Source organism: Bufo bufo, chromosome 3, assembly GCF_905171765.1.
Source record: "Bufo bufo chromosome 3, aBufBuf1.1, whole genome shotgun sequence".
Classification (NCBI taxonomy): domain Eukaryota; kingdom Metazoa; phylum Chordata; class Amphibia; order Anura; family Bufonidae; genus Bufo; species Bufo bufo.
In genome coordinates this window covers 308,160,636-308,183,176 of record NC_053391.1, presented here as the reverse complement: position 1 = coordinate 308,183,176, position 22,541 = coordinate 308,160,636, and the positions used below count along the sequence as shown (strand labels likewise).

Here is a 22,541-nt window from a genome sequence, read left to right as displayed (position 1 = left end):
CAGGCAATCGGAATAATTCCCTGGATCAACGACCCCCCTCTAGTACCTATAGCCTGTAATATTATTATATATATATATTTTTATTTTTATGGTATTCACCTTGTGGGGTAATTAATGTGTTCTAAAGGTTTAGGCTACTTTCACACTCGCTTTTTGTTCGGATTCGTCGTGGATGGATCTGTTCAGATAATACAACCGTCTGCATCTGTTCAGAAAAGATCCGTTTGTATTATCTGTAATATAGCCAAGACGGATCCGTCTTGAACACCATTGAAAGTCAATGAGGGACAGATCCGTTTTCTATTGTGCTAGATTGTGTCAGTGAAAATGGATCCGTCCCCATTGACTTACATTGTGTGTCAGGACGGATCCATTTGGCTCAGTTTCATCAGACGGACACCAAAACGCTTTTAGTGTTCGTCTCCAAAGCAGAATGGAGGCGGAACGGAGGCATTCTGAGCGGATCCTTTTCCATTCAGAACGCATTAGAATGCAAACTGATCAGTTTTGGACCGCTCGTGAGAGCCCTGAACGGATCTCACCAACGGAAAGCCAAAACGCCAGTGTGAGAGTAGTCTTAGTTGTTACAGACGCTACGATACCAATTATGTAAGGAGAACTTAATTAGTAGACTGCCACTCTATATCTGGTTACACGCAGAGGACACATAAACTATATCATGTACAGTTATTTATTACCCCTATTTGGGAAAAAAAAATTGTTGAAATGTCCCTCCAAAAAACAATGCTACTTATAAGATACAAATGACAATAAAAACATAAAAACTCATACTGCCTAACATATGGACAATATAGATCAGTATGGCCTCATGCACACGACCGCTCAGTTTTTTGCGATCCGCAAAAAAACGGAAGCCGCCCGTGTGCCTTCCGCAATTTGCGGAACGGGCGGCCCATTGTAAAAATGGCTAGTCTTGTCCGCAAAACGGACAAGAATAGGACATGTTATATTTTTTTTGCGGGGCCTCGGAACGGAGCAACGGATGCGGACAGCACACGGAGTGCTGTTCGCATCTTTTGCGGCCCCATTGAAGTGAATGGGTCCGCACCCGAGCCGCAAAAACTGCGGCTCTGATGCGGACCCGAAAAACGGTCGTGTGCATGAGGCCTATCTGGTATTAAATGTGATGTTTGTCCAGGTACCGATCGATATACAGTCAGGGCCATAAATATTGGGACATCGACACAATTGTAACATTTTTGGCTCTATACACCACCACAATGGATTTGAAATGAAACAAACAAGATGTGCTTTAACTGCAGACTGTCAGCTTTAATTTGAGGGTATTTAAATCCAAATCAGGTGAACGGTGTAGGAAATACAACAGTTTGCATATGTGCCTCCCACTTGTTAAGGGACCAAAAGTAATGGGACAGAATAATAATGATAAATCAAGCTTTCACTTTTTAATACTTGGTTGCAAATCCTTTGCATTCAATTACAGCCTGAAGTCTGGAACGCATAGACATCACCAGACGCTGGGTTTCATCCCTGGTGATGCTCTGCCAGGCCTCTACTGCAACTGTCTTCAGTTCCTGCTTGTTCTTGGGGCATTTTCCCTTCAGTTTTGTCTTCAGCAAGTGAAATGCATGCTCAATCGGATTCAGGTCAGGTGATTGACTTGGCCATTGCATAACATTCCACTTCTTTCCCTTAAAAAACTCTTTGGTTGCTTTTGCAGTATGCTTTGGGTCATTGTCCATCTGCACTGTGAAGCGCCATCCAATGAGTTCTAAAGCATTGGCTGAATATGAGCAGATAATTTTGCCCGAAACACTTTAGAATTCATCCTGCTGCTTTTGTCAGCAGTCACATCATCAATAAATACAAGAGAACCAGTTCCATTGGCAGCCATACATGCCCACGCCATGACACTACCACCACCATGCTTCACTGATGAGATGGTATGCTTAGGATGATGAGCAGTTCCTTTCCTTCTCCATACTCTTCTCTTCCCATCACTATGGTACAAGTTGATCTTGGTCTCATCTGTCCATAGGATGTTGTTCCAGAACTGTGAAGGCTTTTTTAGATGTCGTTTGGCAAACTCTAATCTGGTCTTCTTGTTTTTGAGGCTCACCAATGGTTTACATCTTGTGGTGAACCCTCTGTATTCGCTCTGGTGAAGTCTTCTCTTGATTGTTGACTTTGACACACATACACCTACCTCCTGGACAGTCTTCTTGATCTGGCCAACTGTTGTGAAGGGTGTTTTCTTCACCAGGGAAAGAATTCTTCGGTCATCCACCACAGTTGTTTTTCGTGGTCTTCTGGGTCTTTTGGTGTTGCTGAGCTCACCGATGCGTTCCTTCTTTTTAAGGATGTTCCAAACAGTTGTTTTGCCATGCCTAATGTTTTTGCTATCTCTCTGATGGGTTTGTTTTGTTTTTTCAGCTTAATGATGGCTTGCTTCACTGATAGTGACAGCTCTTTGGAGCTCATCTTGAGAGTTGACAGAAACAGATTCCAAATGCAAATAGCACACTTGAAATTAACTCTGGACCTTTTATCTGCTCATTGTAATTGGGATAATGAGGGAATAACACACATCTGGCCATGGAACAGCTGAGAAGCCAATTGTCCCATTACTTTTGGTCCCTTAACAAGTAGGAGGCACATATGCAAACTGTTGTAATTTCTACACCGTTCACCTGATTTGGATGTAAATACCCTCAAATTAAAACTGACAGTCTGCAGTTAAAGCACATCTTGTTCGTTTCATTTCAAATCCATTGTGGTGGTGTATAGAGCCAAACATGTTAGAATTGTGTCGATGTCCCAATATTTATGGACCTGACTGTATATTAAGTCCCGGTAATAGCGTCAATGGATCAGCAATATGTTTGCTGCAATAATAAAAGCTGTGAACAAAGATATATTATGAACCATATTATGTTCCACAGAAGTTTAGGCGCAGTTAGTCTTGCGACAAAGTCAATATTAGAATGTTAGAAACAATTAAGTAAACTTGCAACAGAGTAATTGTTGTATAATCGCAATGTAGCGATGAAGTCTCTGCGGCAGCAAAGAATGGTACTGTCTAGAAAGAGTCCATTCACTTTCGTGAGCCGGCAGTACTTCCCATAAATGTCGTTCTTATAACGATAGTTTTATAGGACAGTTGGTGTTTTTAGTATATCAGCAGGCAGCTTTTGTTTAATACCTCGGTAATAATGTGCTGCCTGCTATTACCTTTTATATTACCTATAACAATTGTTATACCCGCACATCTAATTATAATATGGACAAGAGATATTAATCCAATAGGAAGTGCTTCCTTCATCCATTGCAGCCTGCATATCCACAGAATATCCTGATATACGGAGCCTACTGGTGCAGGCCACGTGGGACGCTAAAACCGCACGAGACATCAAGCACTGATACCGGCATATGCCACGTGGGACGCCGAGACTGCACGGACCATTTGAGAGGCGAGTTCCGACAGGACAGTCTGATGACAACAAGTGATTTCACAACTCTGAAGACGTCAGAAAGGTAATAGCAGGCAGCACATTATTACCGAGTGGGATGCCACAGGTATTAAACAAAAGCTGCCTGCTAATATACTAAAAACACCAACTGTCCTATAAAACGATTGTTATAAGAACGACATTTATGGGAAGTACTGCCGGCTCACGAAAGTGAATGGACTCTTTCTAGACAGTACCATTCTTTGCTGCCGCAAAGACTTCATCGCTACATTGCGATTATATAACAATTACTCTGTTGCAAGTTTACTTAATTGTTTCTAACATTCTAATAGGGACTTTGTCGCAAGACTAACTGCGCCTAAACTTCTGTGGAACATATTATGGTTCATAATATATTTTTGTTCACAGCTTTTATTCTTGCAGCAAACATATAATTGCTGATCCATTGACGCTATTACCAGGACTTAATATACAGTACAGACCAAAAGTTTGGACACACCTTCTCATTCAAAGAGTTTTCTTTATTTTCATGACTATGAAGGCATCAAAACTATGAATTAACACATGTGGAATTATATACATAACAAACAAGTGTGAAACTACTGAAAATATGTCATATTCTAGGTTCTTCAAAGTAGCCACCTTTTGCTTTGATTACTGCTTTGCACACTCTTGGAATTCTCTTGATGAGCTTCAAGAGGTAGTCCCCTGAAATGGTCTTCCAACAGTCTTGAAGGAGTTCCCAGAGATGCTTAGCACTTGTTGGCCCTTTTGCCTTCACTTTGCGGTCCAGCTCACCCCAAACCATCTCGATTGGGTTCAGGTCCGGTGACTGTGGAGGCCAGGTCATCTGGCACAGCACCCCATCACTCTCCTTCATGGTCAAATAACCCTTACTTTCAAAGTTTTCCCAATTTTTCGGCTGACTGACTGACCTTCATTTCTTAAAGTAATGATGGCCACTCGTTTTTCTTTACTTAGCTGCTTTTTTCTTGCCATAATACAAATTCTAACAGTCTATTCAGTAGGACTATCAGCTGTGTATCCACCTGACTTCTCCTCAACGCAACTGATGGTCCCAACCCCATTTATAAGGCAAGAAATCCCACTTATTAAACCTGACAGGGCACACCTGTGAAGTGAAAACCATTTCAGGGGACTACCTCTTGAAGCTCATCAAGAGAATGCCAAGAGTGTGCAAAGCAGTAATCAAAGCAAAAGGTGGCTACTTTGAAGAACCTAGAATATGACATATTTTCAGTTATTTCACACTTGTTTGTTATGTATATAATTCCACATGTGTTAATTCATAGTTTTGATGCCTTCAGTGTGAATCTACAATTTTCATAGTCATGAAAATAAAGAAAACTCTTTGAATGAGAAGGTGTGTCCAAACTTTTGGTCTGTACTGTATATCAATCGGTACCTGGACAAACATCACATTTAATACCAGATACTGATCTATAATGTCCATATGTTAGGCAGTTTGACTTTTTATGTTTTTATTGTCATTTGTATCTTATAAGTAGCATTGTTTTTTAGAGGGACATTTTAACAAATGTTTTTCCCCAAATAGGGGTAATAAATAACTTTACATGATATAGTTTATGTGTCCTCTGCGTGTAACCAGATATAGAGTGGCAGTCTACTAATTAAGTTCTCCTTACCTTATACCACTGACTGGGTGAGTCAGCCAGACTTTGAGCACCAGTAAGTGATAATAGACGGGTGAGCTATAAAATGTAGCATTTCTCACAGTTGATACCAATTATGTGTTTATTTTATGTAATTTTTCATTTTGGCTGGATAAGGAAAAAGAACAATTTTTTATTTAGATTTTTTTTTAACCATTTTTAAAAACTTCTTCTTTAAAGGGGTTATCCAACCCCTATAATTCCCCCTCCCCTTCCCAAATCCTCGGGCCCCTCACACACAATGTACTTATCTCGCTCCCCGGCTCCCCCATCCCTTCTGAAGCCCTCACAGCCGCCACTGTGGCAGCAAATAGCAGCTGGTGACAGGAATGAGCCTCCCTAGCATTGCGGGTAACGCTAGGGAGGATCGTTCCAGTCATGGCCTGCTTTTGGCTACCAGCTTCCCACCCCCCTCCACGTCGCTGGAACGGAAGCCATGTGGGCTTCAGAAGCTATGCGGATGCTGGGGAGCGAGGTAAGTGCATTGTGTGTGAGGGGCCTGGGCATAAGGGGAGTATTTCAGGTGTTGGATAAGTCCCCTTAAGGGATTTCAACATGCAATATTGCTGGTACGATACACTGTAATAGTTATCTACTGCAGTGCATTGTACCTATCAGTTTTACACTGACACTTCTGCTATCAGACCTTATCTCTCTATACATGGCAGACCCGGATCCCTTTGCTGTGGCAGTCAAGAGGTCTTATAACTATTGGGACCCTGAGATTGCATTGTGAGGGGCCCAGTGGGTTAGAGAAGGAACCTTCTCACTTAAAAAAAAACTATTAGATGCAGCAGTCGTTACTGACTAGGACATCTAAGGGGTTAAACAGCCAAGATCAGAGATAGCCCCGGTCGTGGCTGTCGCAACAAGGACTTAGCTGTGTGTTACAGCTGGCACCTGCTGCTGATGGCAACGGCTCAGTTCCTGAGCTACTGTAGCACAATCACGATGCTGTAAATGTATGGCAGGGTTCAAGAACAAGCTACTTGCCATGAAAACATACATTTATGGTATTGTGTGGGATGCTAAAGTCTATAGACACAATTGGGTGCATTTTTTATTGCATTCTACTTATTTTGGATTAAAGTAATTTTTTCAGTTGGTGTTTTTTAAAAATTGTCAAAAGTTTTCCTTGTACAGCTTTTAGTTTTTTTGTATTTTCAGACTGGCAGTCTCTCTCTTTACAGTAAATCCTGTCAGACAGCAGCTCTGATGGCTCGGTCTTTATCCCTTATGTTTGAACTCCCTGACAGCTCATAATTACTCATTATAGCTCTGTATAAGTGTTTATAAGCTGTCAGGTGTTCAGACATAAGGGCTGCAGATCCTGTCATCAGAGCTGCTGTCTTCACTGAGAAGGGAGAGCCTGCCAAAATGATTTTTCGTACAAAATGATTAGGTTGCAATAATAAAAAATTGCCCCTAAGGTGTTCATACCCTTTATGTATACCTCTTGCTTTTCAAAGGCTAGGATTTATTCATTTCTAATTATTTATACATCGGCATATTCCATAGCACCCTACAGAGGTTCTGCTCACAATCTGATTATCCCTTTCAGCCAATTTCGTAGCAAGCCATTTTACTTACCATTATGTTTTTAAAGTATGGGAGGAAGCTGGGGTAATCAGGCATGACCCACTAAGGCATAGGCGGATTTATAAGACATTAATCAGAAATGAAATGCTCGTCCCCAATCATTGCCTGCTTGTTTAAGCTGCATTTACATACAGCATCATTTCAGAGACAGTGATCAGGGCATGCCTATCTACCATATGGAGAACCTGTAAGGCCCCTTTCACACGGGCGAGAATTCCGCGCTGGTGCAATGCGTGAGGTGAGCGCATTGCACGCACACTGAATCCAGACCCATTCACTGCAATGGGGCTGTGCACATGAGCGATGATTTTCACGCATCACTTGTGCATTGCGTGAAAATCTCAGCAAGCTCTATATTGTGCATGGTTATAAGGGAAAATAATAGCATTCTTAATACAGAATGCTAAGTAAATTAGGGATGGAGGGCTTAAAAAAATTAAATATTTAACTCTCCTCATCCACTTGTTCGTGCAGCCCAGCTTGTCTTCTTTCTTCTTCTTTAAGGACCTGGGAGAAAGGGACCTTTGGTGACATCACTGCGCTAATCACATGGTCCATCACCATGGTGACGGACCATGTGATGAGCGCAAAAAGAAAGAAGTCAAGCCAGGCTGCTCGAAGAAGTGGATGAGGCGAGTTAAAAATTTTTTTATCCCCTCCATCCCTAATTTACTTAGCATTCTGTATTAAGAATGCTATTATTTTCCCTTATAACCATGCACAATATAGAGCTTGCTGAGATTTTCACGCAACGCACAAGTGATGCGTAAAAATCACCGCTCATGTGCACAGCCCCATTTGATAACTATGTTATAAGGGAAAATATTAAAATCTACAGAATACCTAACCCAAACACGAACTTCAGTGAAGAAGTCCGGGTTTGGGTCTGGGTACCACATTCAGTTTTTTCTCACGCGCGTGCAAAATGCATTGCACTTGCACAGAAAAAAACAGAAGAACGCAATGCAATCGCATACGAAACTAACCTCACTCGCAGGCAAAATCGCACAATTTTCCTGCGACGCACCCCCATCCTATCCGGCCCTCACACGCGAAGCCCGTGTGAAAGAGGCCTAAAGCGAAGGCATAAAGGCAAAATATATATTCATTATACTCATTCATAAATATATTTCAGAGTGGTCTCAGTTAAGTAAAGAATTTATTTTAAGAAACAGCCAACTAACTGTAAAAGATGTAGCTACAGTCCGTACACTCCAAAATTGGAGAATATATAAAGTTCACCTTCCTTTAAAGTGTAAACCTTTGTATATACTTTATTAACCCCTTAAGGACCTTGGCATTTTTCACCTTAAGGACCAGGCCATATTTTGCAAATCTGACATGTGTCACTTTATGTGGTAATACCTTTAAAACGCTTTTACTTATCCAAATTAAAAAAAAAATTTGAAAAAGTTGCATATTTCCAAATATAAATTTCTCTACTTTTATAATAGATAGTAATATCTCCAAAAATAGTTATTACTTTACATTTCCCATATGTCTACTTCATTTTTGGATCATTTTGTGAATGCCATTTTATTTTTTGGGGACGTTAGAAGGCTTAGAAGTTTAGAAGCAAATCTTGACATTTTTCAGAAAATTTCCAAAACCCACTTTTTAAGGACCAGTTCAGGTCTGAAGTCACTTTATGAGGCTTACATAATAGAAACCACCCAAAAAGGTATTGAAAACTGATTTTGCAAACTTTGTTAACCCTTTAGGTGTTCCACAAGAATTAATGGAAAATGGAGATGAAATTTCCGAATTTCACTTTTTTGGCAAATTTTCCATTTTAATAAAAAAAAATCTGCTAACAAAGCAAGAGTTAACAGCCAAACAAAGCTCAATATTTATTATTATTCACTGAAGGCATGCTATTATTAAAACTAATCTTTATTAAATATACCTTAAAACAAAGGATTGACAAAAAAGAGAAACCCCCCCAAATAAACACCCTCAAAGAATATAAATCTGCATGCGCCACTCAGTGACCAATATTGGCGCGCATACTGGTCCGCTGTGACACTATTAGACCCAGCTGCGCAGTCACCGTGGTGCAGATTAATAAAAAAAAATTGATGGGTTCAGTGCACCCAGGTACGTAGGCATTCAGGGACAATTAAAACACACTGCGTCCCTGCAACAATGCTACAGGTGATCCTCCACCTAACTCAAGTTGATAAACATCTGCTCACATCAAACAGTCTGCCATCACACTGTGCGTCCAAACTGGATCCGACGCACACAGGCTGTACTGAGATACGAGCATGAATCAACTTGGAGAAACTAACTTATTGCGTACCTGCAGCTTGGGTTAATAAACATCTGTCCATATCTAGCAGCCTGCCAAAGCAAACGTGTGTCCGCTACACAGACACGTGCAGTCATTGGCTGTGATACGGGCACGAATCAACCTGTTTGCCTAGCTAACTATCGTTACACATGGCACACCCTGACTGCTAAAGTGCTCTACGCGTTTCGCCTATGATGGCTCATCAGGAGCTCTAACACGATCATTGTTATTCACAGGGTACAGTTCTACAACAAACAAGCCGCCGGCCCCATGTGCAGAGGCTGCGGCAAAACAGCAGTAGAGTGACCGTACGCGGCCGCCAAAATGCAGGGATTAAGAGGAGGAGGTTCCTCCCCTCAGAGAGATCGAGCCCCTGGGCCAGCCAATCACAGAGGCTGGGGCGTGGTCCAGCTACGGTTAAGCCCCGCCCCTCGCGCAGGCCCACTCAGCGGAGCGATCTGCCAAAGATGTCAAAACATCACCTATTCTACTCAGGGACCAAACTGCTGTCCATATTTCATATGAGCAGGCATCGATGCAACAAAAAGGAAAGGTGAGAGGTATCAGGGGCTGCCAACCCACTCCAATCGTAACAGGATCAGCATGCCCCTGCATAGTGTACTAAATCAATAATTAAAGGGGTTCTGCACTTTCATTTAACTGATGATCTATCCTCTGGATAGATCATCAGCTTCTGATCGGCGGGAGTCCGACACCCGGGACCCCCCGCCGATCAGCTGTTTCAGAAGGCAGTGAACAGAGCTTAGCCGCGCCCATGCTAGTTGATACTAGTCGTGACGTCAGTGGGCCGGCGGCCCGGCGGTAAACAGTGAGAAGGCCGCGGCGCTGCTGGAGCGCCGCTGCCTTTTGAAACAGCTGATCGGCGGGGGTCCCGGGTGTCGGTCCCCCGCCGATCAGAAGCTGATGATCTATCCAGAGCACAACCTTGGTTAACGTAATCGTCGTGCAATAAACTGATGTGATCCAGATGTACCTATGCTATACATGGAAATGATGATCAAAATATAGGCGCTACGGATATACCAGGACCTGGGTTGCTTTAGATAAAGCAAGTAAATGAGTTGTAATCATTAAGTCCTTCTGGTTTAACCGTATGCATCCTAAATATCCACTGTGTTTCTTCCTGTAGCAATTTTTTATCAAAGTCTCCACCTCTTAGAGATCTTCTGATCGCTTCCACACCTTGGAATTTGACCACCCTAATGTCCTGATTATGTTGGGAAAAAACATGTTTCGCAATCCGGGTATCCGCACCTTTACGGATGTCGTTCAGGTGTTCCCCGATCCTCCTGCGAAATTCTTGCGCGTTTTTTTCCACATATTGTTTTCTACAAACACACGTGACCAGGTAAACAACCCCTATTGTGCGGCAATTAATAAATGATCTAATGGTGAAGGTTTCACCCGTGACAGTAAAGATAAATTCGCTGCCAAGTAATATGGTCTTACATGCCACGCATCCCCCACACCGAAACGTGCCCTTTAGGTTGCCACCTAGCCACGTGGGATTACGGGACATCTGCAGAAAACTGTGGACCAGATTATCCTTCAGGCTGCGTCCTCGACGGTATGTGATGAGTGGTCTTTCACCAATAAGGTGACCCACATCAGGGTCAGATCTTAAAATGCCCCAAAACTGGGTAAGGACATTCCTCACTTCCTCATGCGCATCATCGTATGTGGCGATGATGCGCACTTCATCCACATCCGAGGCCCTCTTTTTAGGTGTCAACAGGGAGTTACGATCCGTGGCCAAGGAGTGCTGATAGGCCTTGACCAGTACCTCTTGTGGGTAACAAAGCAACGGTTAACAGCCAAATAAAACTCAATATTTTTTACCCTGATTCTCTAGTCTACAGAAACACCCCATATGTGGTTGAAAAACGGCTGTACGGCTACACGGCAGAGCGCAGAAGGAAAGGAACGCCATATGGTTTTTGGAAGGCAGATATCACTGGAATAATTTTAAGCTGCCGTGTCACCTTTGAAGACCCCCTGATGCACCCCTAGAGTAGAAACTCCCCAAAAAATGCCCCCATTTTGGAAACTACAGGATAGGGTGGCAGTTTTGTTGGTACTATTTTAGGGTACATATGCTTTTTGGTTGCACTATATTACACTTTTTGTGAGGCAAGGTAAGAAAAAATAGCTGTTTTGGCACCGTTTTTATTTTTTGTTATTTACAGTGTTCATCTAACAGGTTAGATCATATGGTATTTTTATAGAGCAGGTTGTTACGGACGCGACAATACCAAATATGATTTGTTTGTTTCAGTTTTACATAATAAAGCATTTTTGAAAAAAATGCTTTTTTTTGTGTCTCCATATTCTGAAAGCCTTAGTTTTTTTTACATTTTGGGAGACTGTCTTATGTAGGGGCTCATTTTCTTCAGTATGAGATGATGGTTTGATTGGTACTATTTTAGGGTGCATATGACTTTTTTATCGCTTGGTATTACATTTTTTGTGATGTAAGGTGACAAAAAATTTCTTTTATGAGACACTTTCATGTGTCCACCTGAGGGGTTAGGTCATGTGATATTTTTATACAGCAAGCTCTTATGGACGCGGCAATACCTAATATGTATACTTTTTTTTATTTATTTACATTTTACACAATAACAGCATTTTTAACAAATAAATCATGTTTTAGTGTCTCCATATTCTGAAAGCCATAGTTTTTTTATTTTTTGGGCAACTGTCTTAGGTAGGGTATATTTTTGGTGGGATGAGATCACGGTTTGATTGGCAGTATTTTGGGGCGCATATGTCTTTTTGATCGCTTTCTATTACACTTTTTGTGATGTAAGGCGACAAAAAAATTGTTTTTGACACCGTTTTTATAAAAAAAAAATTACTGTGTTTACCTAAGGGGTTAGGTCATGTGATATTTTTAGAGAGCAGGTTGTTACAGACGCAGCAATAACTAATATGTCTACTTTAAAAAAAAATATATATATATAACACAATAAAAGCATTTTTGAAACAAAAAAAATCATGTTTTAGTGTCTCCATAGTCTGTAAGCTATAGTTTTTTTTATTTTTTAGGCGATTGTCTTAGGTAGTGGCTCATTTTTTGCGGGATGAGGTGACGTTTAGATTTGTACTATTTTGGGGGGCAGACATCTTTTTTATCACTTTTAGTGATTTAAGGTGACAAAAAATGAATTTTTAGCACAGTTTTTATTTTTTTTACGGTGTTTACCAAAGGGGTTAGGTCATGTGATATTTTTATAGAGCTGCTTGATACGGACCTGGCCATACCTAATATGTCTACTTTTCTTTTTTTCCCTATTTGTTACAAATTTTTTTACTTTAAGGACGCTTTTTTTTTGGCCTGAAACGTTAAATTTTTTTTTTGTAAAACTTTATTTTTCTTAACTTTTTTTTTACTTTATTATTTGTCCCACTCTGGGACTTCAACATTACAGGGTCTGATCCCTGTTTCAATGCAGCACAATACATCTGTATTGTGCTGTATTGAACTGTTAGTGTCTTACACCTGATGGATGAGATGAGGGAGAGCAAGCCTCTCATATGCTGCGGTCAGCGCTGACCGCGGCATATGAGGGGTTAATCCATCAGCGTTATCGCCGATGCTGGTGGATGCAGCAGGGATCTGGCTGTCAGTAACAGCCGGATCTCTGCCGCTGATCGCGGCACCGCACACTGGGGGGAGGAAGGACTGTAGTACAAGAATGATCGTCCTGGAGCACTAAGTACCGGCCCTTCAGGACGAGCATTCTTAACGTGTTAAAAACTATTGTAAATGCCATTTTTTACATTTAAATGGGTTATCCCGTGACTAATGTAAAAAATTAAGATCAGACATCATTTAGACATCAGACATCATTTAGCACATGACAATCTCCCCATTCATTGCTCTCCCAGATTTATATCAAGCTGGCCGCTCAAGGGGAGTCTATATCCTGCCGCAGCTAAGGGGGCGTGTCCATGTTCCTATCAAAGCTCAGGAGGAAGTTGAAGGATGAAACTGAGCATGTGCGGCCTTCTCAGTGAGCAGGACAAACAAATAAGAAAAGAACAAACAGCAGATGGAGCGATACAGATACTGTATATTTTACTGAATAACTTAGTGGCTATGCTAATTTTTTTTATTTCATGCAATTACAAAAGAATTCTGATCCAGGTGCTGGCTTGAAAGCTGTAGAATATTTTTTGTGGCACAACCCCTTTAAGTTCAGGTGCCTATAGTGATTTGCACCGCTGTGTATGTGTGTATGGATTACCCTGCGGACAAGTGAGCTCTGTACAGACAGGGGTATACATCACTTCTCCTTCCTGCATACTACATTGGCACAGGCTATTAACAGAGCAGCGTGAGCGGGCGCAGGGCAGTAGCTCGCATAGTACATTGCTCCTCTGCCTGTGCCTGCTCTGCTAAAGTCTGACAAAGCCCATCTATGCCAGGCTTTAAGAGAACAGCGCTGATACAGCTAGGAGAAGCAATGCATGCTCCTGCCTGTACAGCGCTCATGTGCAGTACTGATTTCTCCTTATCCAGCCCATGAAGGGTCTCCGTTCCCTTGTACTAACTGACAGTGAGGCTGACAAGTGTGTAATAACCCCCTAGCAGTCTGCAATCCCTCCTCTCTCTGTACACTAATGTTAATCCACCTGTGCTTTCCTCTTTATCTGTAGCTTGTATGATTTGCTCGGATGATTTTCTCCTTCTCCACTCGCTGGTCGGTCCTGTGCAACTCTCTTCTCTTCTATTGCTGTTATCTTAAAAGGGCATCTGTCAGTAGATTTGTAGGTGTGAAACTGGCTGACCTGTTGTATGTGAGCTCGGCAGCTGAGGCTGAAGACATCTGTGTTGGTCCCTTGTTTATATGTGTCCACTTTGCTGAGAAAAATGAAGTTTTAATATATGCAAATGAGCCTCTAGGAGCAATGGGGGCATTGCCCTTATACCTAGAGGCTCTGCTGTCTCTGCAATTGACACACCTTCTGCACTTTGATTGGCAGGGCCAGGCAGTGATTTGTGAAGTCAATCAAAGTGCAGGGGGGCGCAGAAGTTGCAGAGGGAGCTGAGCCTCTAGGAGTAACGATAACGCCCCCGTTGCTCCTAGAGGCTCATTTGACTATCTTAAAACATCATTTTTGTCAGCAGTGTGGGCACATATGAACATGGGACCAACACAGATGCCTTCAGCTGCCAAGCGCACATACAACAGGTCAGCCATTTTCATAGATACAAATCTGCTGACAGATGTCCGTTAGATAACCGCAGGGAACAGGAGAAGGCGGTACAGAGAGAACCATCAGAAACAGGAGCAGTGTTCTGTTGGATCTATGTCAGATTCAGCAAGACAGCTAGATCTGTGAAGGAGTTACACAAACCCTGAAACAGAAAAGTGGTACAGAATCTTTAATGAAGACTATTTAGAAATTTTCTGAATTTTGCATTTAGGAAAGATATGAAAAATAAACACAAACAGCCTTTAACAGGGCCAATCACTGAAAAAATGATACATTTGTGAGATCAGGTTATACTGAATTGTATAAAAAAGACCATGTTAATACTGGAATGGCTAATAAATATTTGCAGATTTAAAATCTGATAAAAAGGTTATTTTTCAATTTTCAGAAATGATAAAAATTCATTTGAAAACACCCATAAATTGAAGGGGCTGTGACACTCTGTTAGAACCTGGATATATCAGTACACATGCATGAACAGCATCATTTCAGTAGAAATGTAGCTGTAGGGTTGTGGGAGGAAACATTGAAATGATAGTAAATGCTCCTGTTTCTAGGACCACAAATGGCAGCAGTACTTTTCATTTTTATATTCCTACATAGACTTGATTATGCGTTGAGACTATTGTTACGCTTCTTCTTAAAGGCATTTAAGAAGATTCGTATCTTTGGATATTAATTACCTCCCCTCCAGATAAGTCATAAATATCAGATTGGTTGGGATTCATCATGTCACCCACACTGCTGACTCCCACTAATTTGATATTAATGACCTATGTGGAGGAAAAATCAACATCTAAAGAGTGGAAAAGCGCAGGTGTGCAGGTCACTGTGTCACAAGAGTCTGTGCATTTTGATCAGGTCACTTTAAATGAATGTGGTCAAATAATTTTAGTGATGATAGTGATTGGAGCTGACTTGTTCATGCAAAAATGAACTGATGTATTGTGATTCATAAATTACTTCTAGTGAACAGGCACTCACTTGAAACTACTGCTTAGTCAAGCCCATCCATTCTCTGAAGGTTACAGCTCAGGGTGGTGTCACAAACAGCTTTTTGTGGCAGTTTTTGCAGCAGTATTTTAAGCCAAAAGTGAGTCCAGCAGGAAGGAGAAGTATAAATCCTTCCTATATAATTTTTATTCCCTTACAACCCACTTCTGTCTTTGGCTTAAAATCTGCTTGAAAAACTGCCACAAAAAACTGTGATACCAACTCAGCATACAATTAGTTGTTTTTTAGAGTCCTTACACACATGAATTTGCAGTGGCATTTTTGAGGGCACCTGCATTTTTTGTCATGTTTTTGTGGCATTTTTTTTTTGGTGTGCAATAGATGTAAATTAGTTTTTTTCTGACTTCTCTATTCAATTCTTCAGATCACTTCTTCCTTATTGCATTCCAGATATATATGCAATGTATAAATAGTGGTGACAAACCCAGACAGGTTTGTATTATTGACTTGCCCTAACGTGTAGCTTTAGATAAGCAGGAACCTCTCCTACTGTTGCCAGGACATGTCAGAAAATCTCACCTTTTCAGAAACTTTAATATACCGGTACTTAGTTTTTTCCTTGTTTAGGCCTCATACACATGGCTGTACCATGTTTTGCTGTCCGCAAAACACGGGTACCGACCGTGTGTGTTCCGCATTTTGTGGAGTGGAAGGTCTGGCACTCAATAGACCAGCCCTATCCTTGTTTGTGGGGCCGTGGAACAGAGGTACGGATGCGGACATCACACAGAGTGCTGTCCGCATCTTTTGCGGCCTCATTGAAATGAATGGGTCCGCATCCGAGCCACAAAAAATGTGGTTCCGATGCGGACCCAAACAACGTTCGTGTGCATAAGACTTTATTAGGATATAAAAAATTGAAAAGTAATTTCAGTTTCGAAGCAAGTGCAGTATAACAAAAAAGAATGGTTTGTTTCTTCTTGTAACAAATTGTACTGTCCCTCTTCCTAGATCTATTAGATCAACAGTGGATGAAGAGTTTTTCATTACTGCCAGTGGCTCTGATCAGGTGTTGAAATCGTGCAGACCTTATCCTACTAACATGGAAAAACCTGATAATCAGCAAAATGTCTTTGAGCTGCCCAGATCATCTAACAAGAAGGATAATGATTTTGCAAAGCTGTCATATGGCCATGTGTCTCCTCAGCTATATGTAGGCCATGTAAAGGGCTTGCAGAAAGTGTTTGAAAATATTAGTACTAAAGATAATGTTATCCATCATAAAGAAACCCCCAAATCCCAACAGTATGGATCTCTTAGGGAGAAGAAACATAAAGTGCCCCAAGACATGCCTGCCACTCCTGGATTTCATGGGCCAGTTTACTCTAAAGTGTACAATCCTTTAAGAAAAGATAATTTAGAGAAAAGAAACGAACATGTAATAGTGACAGTAATTGACGGTTCTGAAAAATCTGACACACCAGTGTCTACAATACCTATGGACAGTAATAGAAAATGTTTAGAAACTAAAAGCAGTGCCAAAAAATACATTGGGAATGTGGAATTAACCAATAGGTATCATTCTGGAAATGAAGCCAACTATAGGAAAGCAAGAGCCCAGCTTCCAGATCTTAATCTCTCTCCCAGGATACCAACACCACCCCCTTACAGGACTAGGAATAATGTTTCAATTTCACTGAGTTCACCAAGAGGATGGAAAAATGAAAGTGTTCGCTCACCTATGTCTTCAGTTGCACAGCGGTTTGAAAATCAGAGGAATAATTTTTCTCCAAATCCATCCCAGACATCTGCCAATTTTTTCTTTTCAGGAGGCAGTATTTCTCATGCTAAATCAAGTTCAGAACTACAGCAAAATGTAATAAAGTTTGAAGAAAACCTAATCCAACCAAGAGATATAACCAAAAGTTATCATGCAAAGAACTCACAGGCATCAAACACAGTAGACCTTAAATCATTGTCCACAGCCAATATTTCCCATGTTGTAAGCCGTTTTGTAGATGAAAAAGAGGCAATACACAGCAAAAGCTTTGAGGCACTTGTAAACACCATTAGCAATGAAATTCAAGAAGACTCTACAGTGAATGACGATTCAGGACTAGTAGACATACAGGAAAGATTTAATGACAAACATGTTGCTAAAAGAATATTGATAGAAGACAGACATTATGAAGGCATTGGCACTTTAGACATGAAAGACTTAAAATCAAGAGGTAAGGAGGTCTGTGTACAAGAAACCATGAACACAAGCACAATTGACAGTCATCTTGGTCAAGGCATCCCTCCTATGATAACTCCAAAAAGAAAGCCACCTGATTATTCACACAATGCCTACATTAACCATAAACTGAAACACACTCTTAAAAAGAAACTAGTAGATTCAAATGACCTTAATAAACACAATGCTTCACATTGCATGGATCTAAACTACACAGCAGTCAACAGTATGCCAGTTGAGAATAGAGATTATATAGGTAGAGATTTACATGCCAACCAAAAAGTAAAGAATAAACATCAACCCACCATAATCCTCTGTACTTTTGTCAATCAAGTAGATCATGACTCCATTAATTTAACTAAAAGAACTAATAATGATGAAATTTGGCATTATGGAGCATCACTCAGCGATCAACCGCTTGAGGAAGAGACCAAAATGAAACTAAAACATGAAGCAGAATTAAAAAACAAACATGCAGAATTCATTCAGTGTGATGTTAAAAATAACTCAGAATCCAGTACTAATACTCTGTATGAATATCAGTCTACAACTATAGTAAACCAGGGTAAACCCCTAAGTGATCAATCTGAGGGAGAAGTTTTTACTATCCTATCTAAAGGTGAGGACACTGTAGATCTAGTAACAAATATTACGAGTTCAGCAGATAATAATGAGGAGGGCAAAACTGATGTGCCAGAAAGAGCTGATGGTGATGTCAGTTCTGTAACATTAAATAAAGAGGTAATAGAAAGTCAGATAGAACTGCAAGAAATGGACATTTCAGAAGATTATAATGGTTTTGAGCAACCTGTAGAAGATATAAAAATGGACAAGATTGAAAAAATGTCTATAATGCAGAATGATAAATATTTAACCAAAGTAACTAAAGATGCACCATTCAATAAAGAGGTAATAGAAAGTCACATAAGACAGCAAGAAATTGACGTTTCAGAAGATAATGCTTTTGAACAACCTCTAGGAGATATACAAATGGACCAGGTTGAAAAAGTGGCCATAATGCAGAATGATACATATTTAACCGAAGTAACTGAAGATGCACCATTAAACAAAGAGGTAATAGAAAGTCACATAGAACAGCCAGAAATAGACATTTCAGAAGATTATGATTTTGTGCTGAACAAAGCTGAGGACAAAACTTTAGGAGAACTATCAAACACAGAGTATAATAACCACAAAATTGACAAAGAAGTAAATAACCAAGAGCTACATTATATTGTTTCTGTAACAACCATCGATGGGCAAATGGACTACGTGAATGAGTTCAAACACAACCAAATTTTGAGAAATGGAGGTTCTGTAGATATATTAGAGCAGGCCGAAAATGAAGAAGCACAATTGACAGATCAGCTAGTTAATAATGTGAAAGATGGATCCTCATTGGCTGAAGATAAATCTAAATATGAACAAAATATAACGGCAAATGATTTACTGTCCACAGATTCTAATCCAAATACTGTTGGTAGTAATGTAATGGGCCATGGTCAAAATGTTGAGGTCAGTGTGGAAATAAAATGTGAACACATGGAAAATGTAAGTGATATTAGTGAGAATTCTACAGTAGTGAAAAATACAGTAACTGTGATTCAGGAAAAGACCAATAAAATGGATATAAATACTGTAGACATGACGGACCAAAGTATTCTGATTGCAGCTGTAGCAGAGGATGAGCCAGTTACTCATGAGACCCACTTGTTTGCCAATGACATGACTGTGAGCACAGAGGTGGAGCAGTCAAAGGAGATAATAAAAATTGCTGAGTCTAAGGACCCAGCAGCACAGGAGGTAATTGTCCTCGTTGACTCCTCTATAGAGATCAGTGAGCAAACATTTAACAATTTCAAAGAAGATCCTGATAACATGTTGAATACTGATGTAAATGCCAATCATATGTCAGATACACATGTGCTATATAACAATACAGCACAAACGGGTGATGTCATTGTGGATTATAATAATCAGAATGCTGATCTCCTAAGTGAACGTCATGAGAATGGTGCAGAGCAAGCTTTAGATGTGATTAGTCAGTTTGTAAATAATAAGGTAATAGAAACAACAATCCTAGTTAGTGAAGAGGACTGTGGTATTTTTACTGACGATAAAGATAAGGTAATAATACAATTACCTGTAAATGAGTTTGTGGATGAGACTAGTGAACTGGTCAATGACCAAGCTGAACAAAATGGGCACATCTCTTCAGCAGAAGGTTTGACGGTGGACAATAGTAATTCAACGGGTGAAGCTGCACAAAGCACTTTGAGGCAATCTGATAAGACACAAAACATTTCACATTTATTAGGGCAAAACACCAGCTTGACAGGGGAGAATGAGGAAAATGATAGCCTTAATGGGGTCAGGCTTCATATTTTTGTAGAAAAAGTAATTGAGCAACCTCTAGTAGAAATACAAATGAACCAAGTTGAAAAAGTGGCCGTAATGCAGAATGATAAATGTTTGACCAAAGTAACTGAAGATGCAGTTTATGACAAAGAGGATGCATTAGAGCCTCATGCAAAAAAAATAGATATGACTAATGAAATACATGAGCATACATGGGTAAAAATTACTAATGACATTTTGACATGTATTGATAGTAAGAACTCTTTAGATGATCAACCAAGTGAAAATACTCAGATGGGTAAAGATATAGCAAATCATGTTGCAGATGAAATAAGCCAATGGAAAGGTCTGGATGATAATCTTCTCTTGAGTGAACAGCAAGCAGAACATTTAAATGATCAATCACCTACATTGTATAGTAGTGGTATGCAGACTACTTCACAACTGCCAGAAACAAATGAATTCCAAAGAAGAAAAAATATTGATACACATGAATCCAACTTTTATTCGTCCTTAAACAAGTTAAATGGAAACATTTCGGGGATCTCATTGTTGGATGTGGAGAAAAATAATCCTGCTAATCATGGGAATATGTCAAGTGCGAATACAATTGACCCACAAATACATCAAAACTCAGTAGAGCAAACAACCAGAATTTTTCAACACTTTCATCTTACTAACTCAGAAAATAATTTAAATGATGCAACGTTGACAGAACATGCTAGAAACTGTGCAGAAGAGGAAGAAGCTGATTCTTCAGAGAATATGGAGATGTGGCTGAGCAAATTACGACAGTTAGAAACCCCTGAGTTTATGAAACATCTTAGAGAACCTCGTCAGCCTCGTTGCTCCGCACTAAGCATGTATGCCACTCTGCCTCCTATAAAAGAGGATCAGGCTTCACCAAAAAGTGACTGCTTTGATTTCAGGGTGGCTCTTCCCGAGATAAAGGAAAACAAAATCACACCTGAAGAAGGTGAATCAACAGTAGAACCTAACATTGTAGACCAAACTGAAAAGTCAGAAGAGGATGAAAATAAATATTCATGGGAAAGAAACACAGAAAGCTCCAAGGTTAGGTCATCCCCACTGGAACTAATGAGAAAACACTCTGGGGATGAGGGTTCTAGAAGTGACAGCTACAAGGCTTTTATTGCACAAAATATTAGTCAAAGGCAAAGTTCTATCATTGGCTCCCTACTTCTGTCTGAAAAGTTAGATAAAAAGACAGACACATCTGAAGGTAAATCCTATTCCAGACTTGAAAGCAGTTTTCTCCTCAGTAGTTACCTGAAACCCGAAAAAGATAAACTGGGGGTAACAAAAGAAACAGAAACAGTTTCGGAGAATTCCATATCTGAAAATGATACCGATACAGCCACAACTAATGATACTTTAACTAGCACTACAAGAGATCCTAAACAAGAAGATAATGTAGACGGTTCCATTCCAAAGGTCAATCGCATAACAGAAATTGATTCAACTGAGCGGCCATCCAAGCTGGATATTCCAGTATCTACTCCTTTCAAAGTTTTCCCGGATGTCTGGGTGAGATATACTAAAATTCATTTGACTTATTTTAAATTATGTGCCACTAAATGGACAGCTGTCAATTAAATACTATTGTATATACATTTACTTAATTGGGTACATATGGCTGCAAATATTATACCAGTATGTATACATTTAATCACTGTTTTATCATTATCTAATTTAGTATTTATTTTATTTGTATGTAGTATTGCAATTGAAAATAATATAATATTGTTCTTTTAGCATCACCCAGGGAAAAGTCATGGCAAATTGAATCCAAGACCAGGAAAGGTAGGCATCTAAATAACAGAGGAACTTTGATACTTCACGGAAAAACACAGTTTGAGCAAATTAATACAAATATACAAATTTACAAATGTATGTGTGCAAGTGGTTAATATAAAGGTCAGCTATTGTATGTTGTGTAACTGTCATTTCAGAAAACTTCTGGCATGTCACTCTTTGATCGGTGAAGGCCTTGGTGCTGAGACCTCCCACCAGTCACAGAAATGAAGGGGTGGAAGCACTCGCCTGAGCACAGTGCCCCTTTGGCTATAAATTAAAATGAGTGGTGCATGGACTCATAAAAATTGTCTATATGTCCATACACTGCTAACCCCACCCCTCCAAAGAGAACCGAGCAGTGCCAATCTTAGGTAAAGGGGCATAGTGGTTAGCATTATAGTGATCAATGTGGGTCTCAGCACCTGATCCTCCAGCGTTCAAAAAGTCTTTTAAAACCTGTATATTTTTTTTACCTTTTATGTCCGGTAAAAATTTGTACTAGATACAAACTAAAGTTAAAATATCTAGTGCTGGCTTTACTTGAATACAGTAATGTGTCTTTCTATGCCATCAACATTTGAAATTGTGCCCTTTAGCTGCTATATCAGCCAGTATAGTGAGTGCAAGGGCAACTAGCTAAGGGAGAGGGGTAAACATGGACTTCTATGCATATTACTACGTTCCTTCCAAATCAATCAGAGCATATACTTGCTTGGTTGTCAGATAGGGGAGTTCTTTTATCCAGAAAAGGAGTGAGAAGATGCGTGCCTCTGACTACTATCTACTGCCTACCTAACAGACATAAATCAGGTAATAGGGATACAACTTAACCCAAATACACTAACAGTAGATCCACAAAATGACATAACATAAGAGCATGACCAAATAAGATA

General features: G+C 40.1%; 1 protein-coding gene across 1 annotated transcript in view; it reads left to right on the top strand.

Moving 5' to 3' along the window:
• CRYBG2 (crystallin beta-gamma domain containing 2) overlaps positions 1 to 22,541 on the top strand; it is a 109,570-nt gene that overhangs the window by 9,036 nt on the left and 77,993 nt on the right. Inside the window, exons 2-3 of the mRNA XM_040424243.1 lie at positions 16,248 to 21,378; positions 21,607 to 21,654. Coding sequence (XP_040280177.1) covers positions 16,248 to 21,378; positions 21,607 to 21,654 — 5,179 coding nt within the window. The remainder of the gene's footprint in view (positions 1 to 16,247; positions 21,379 to 21,606; positions 21,655 to 22,541) is intronic.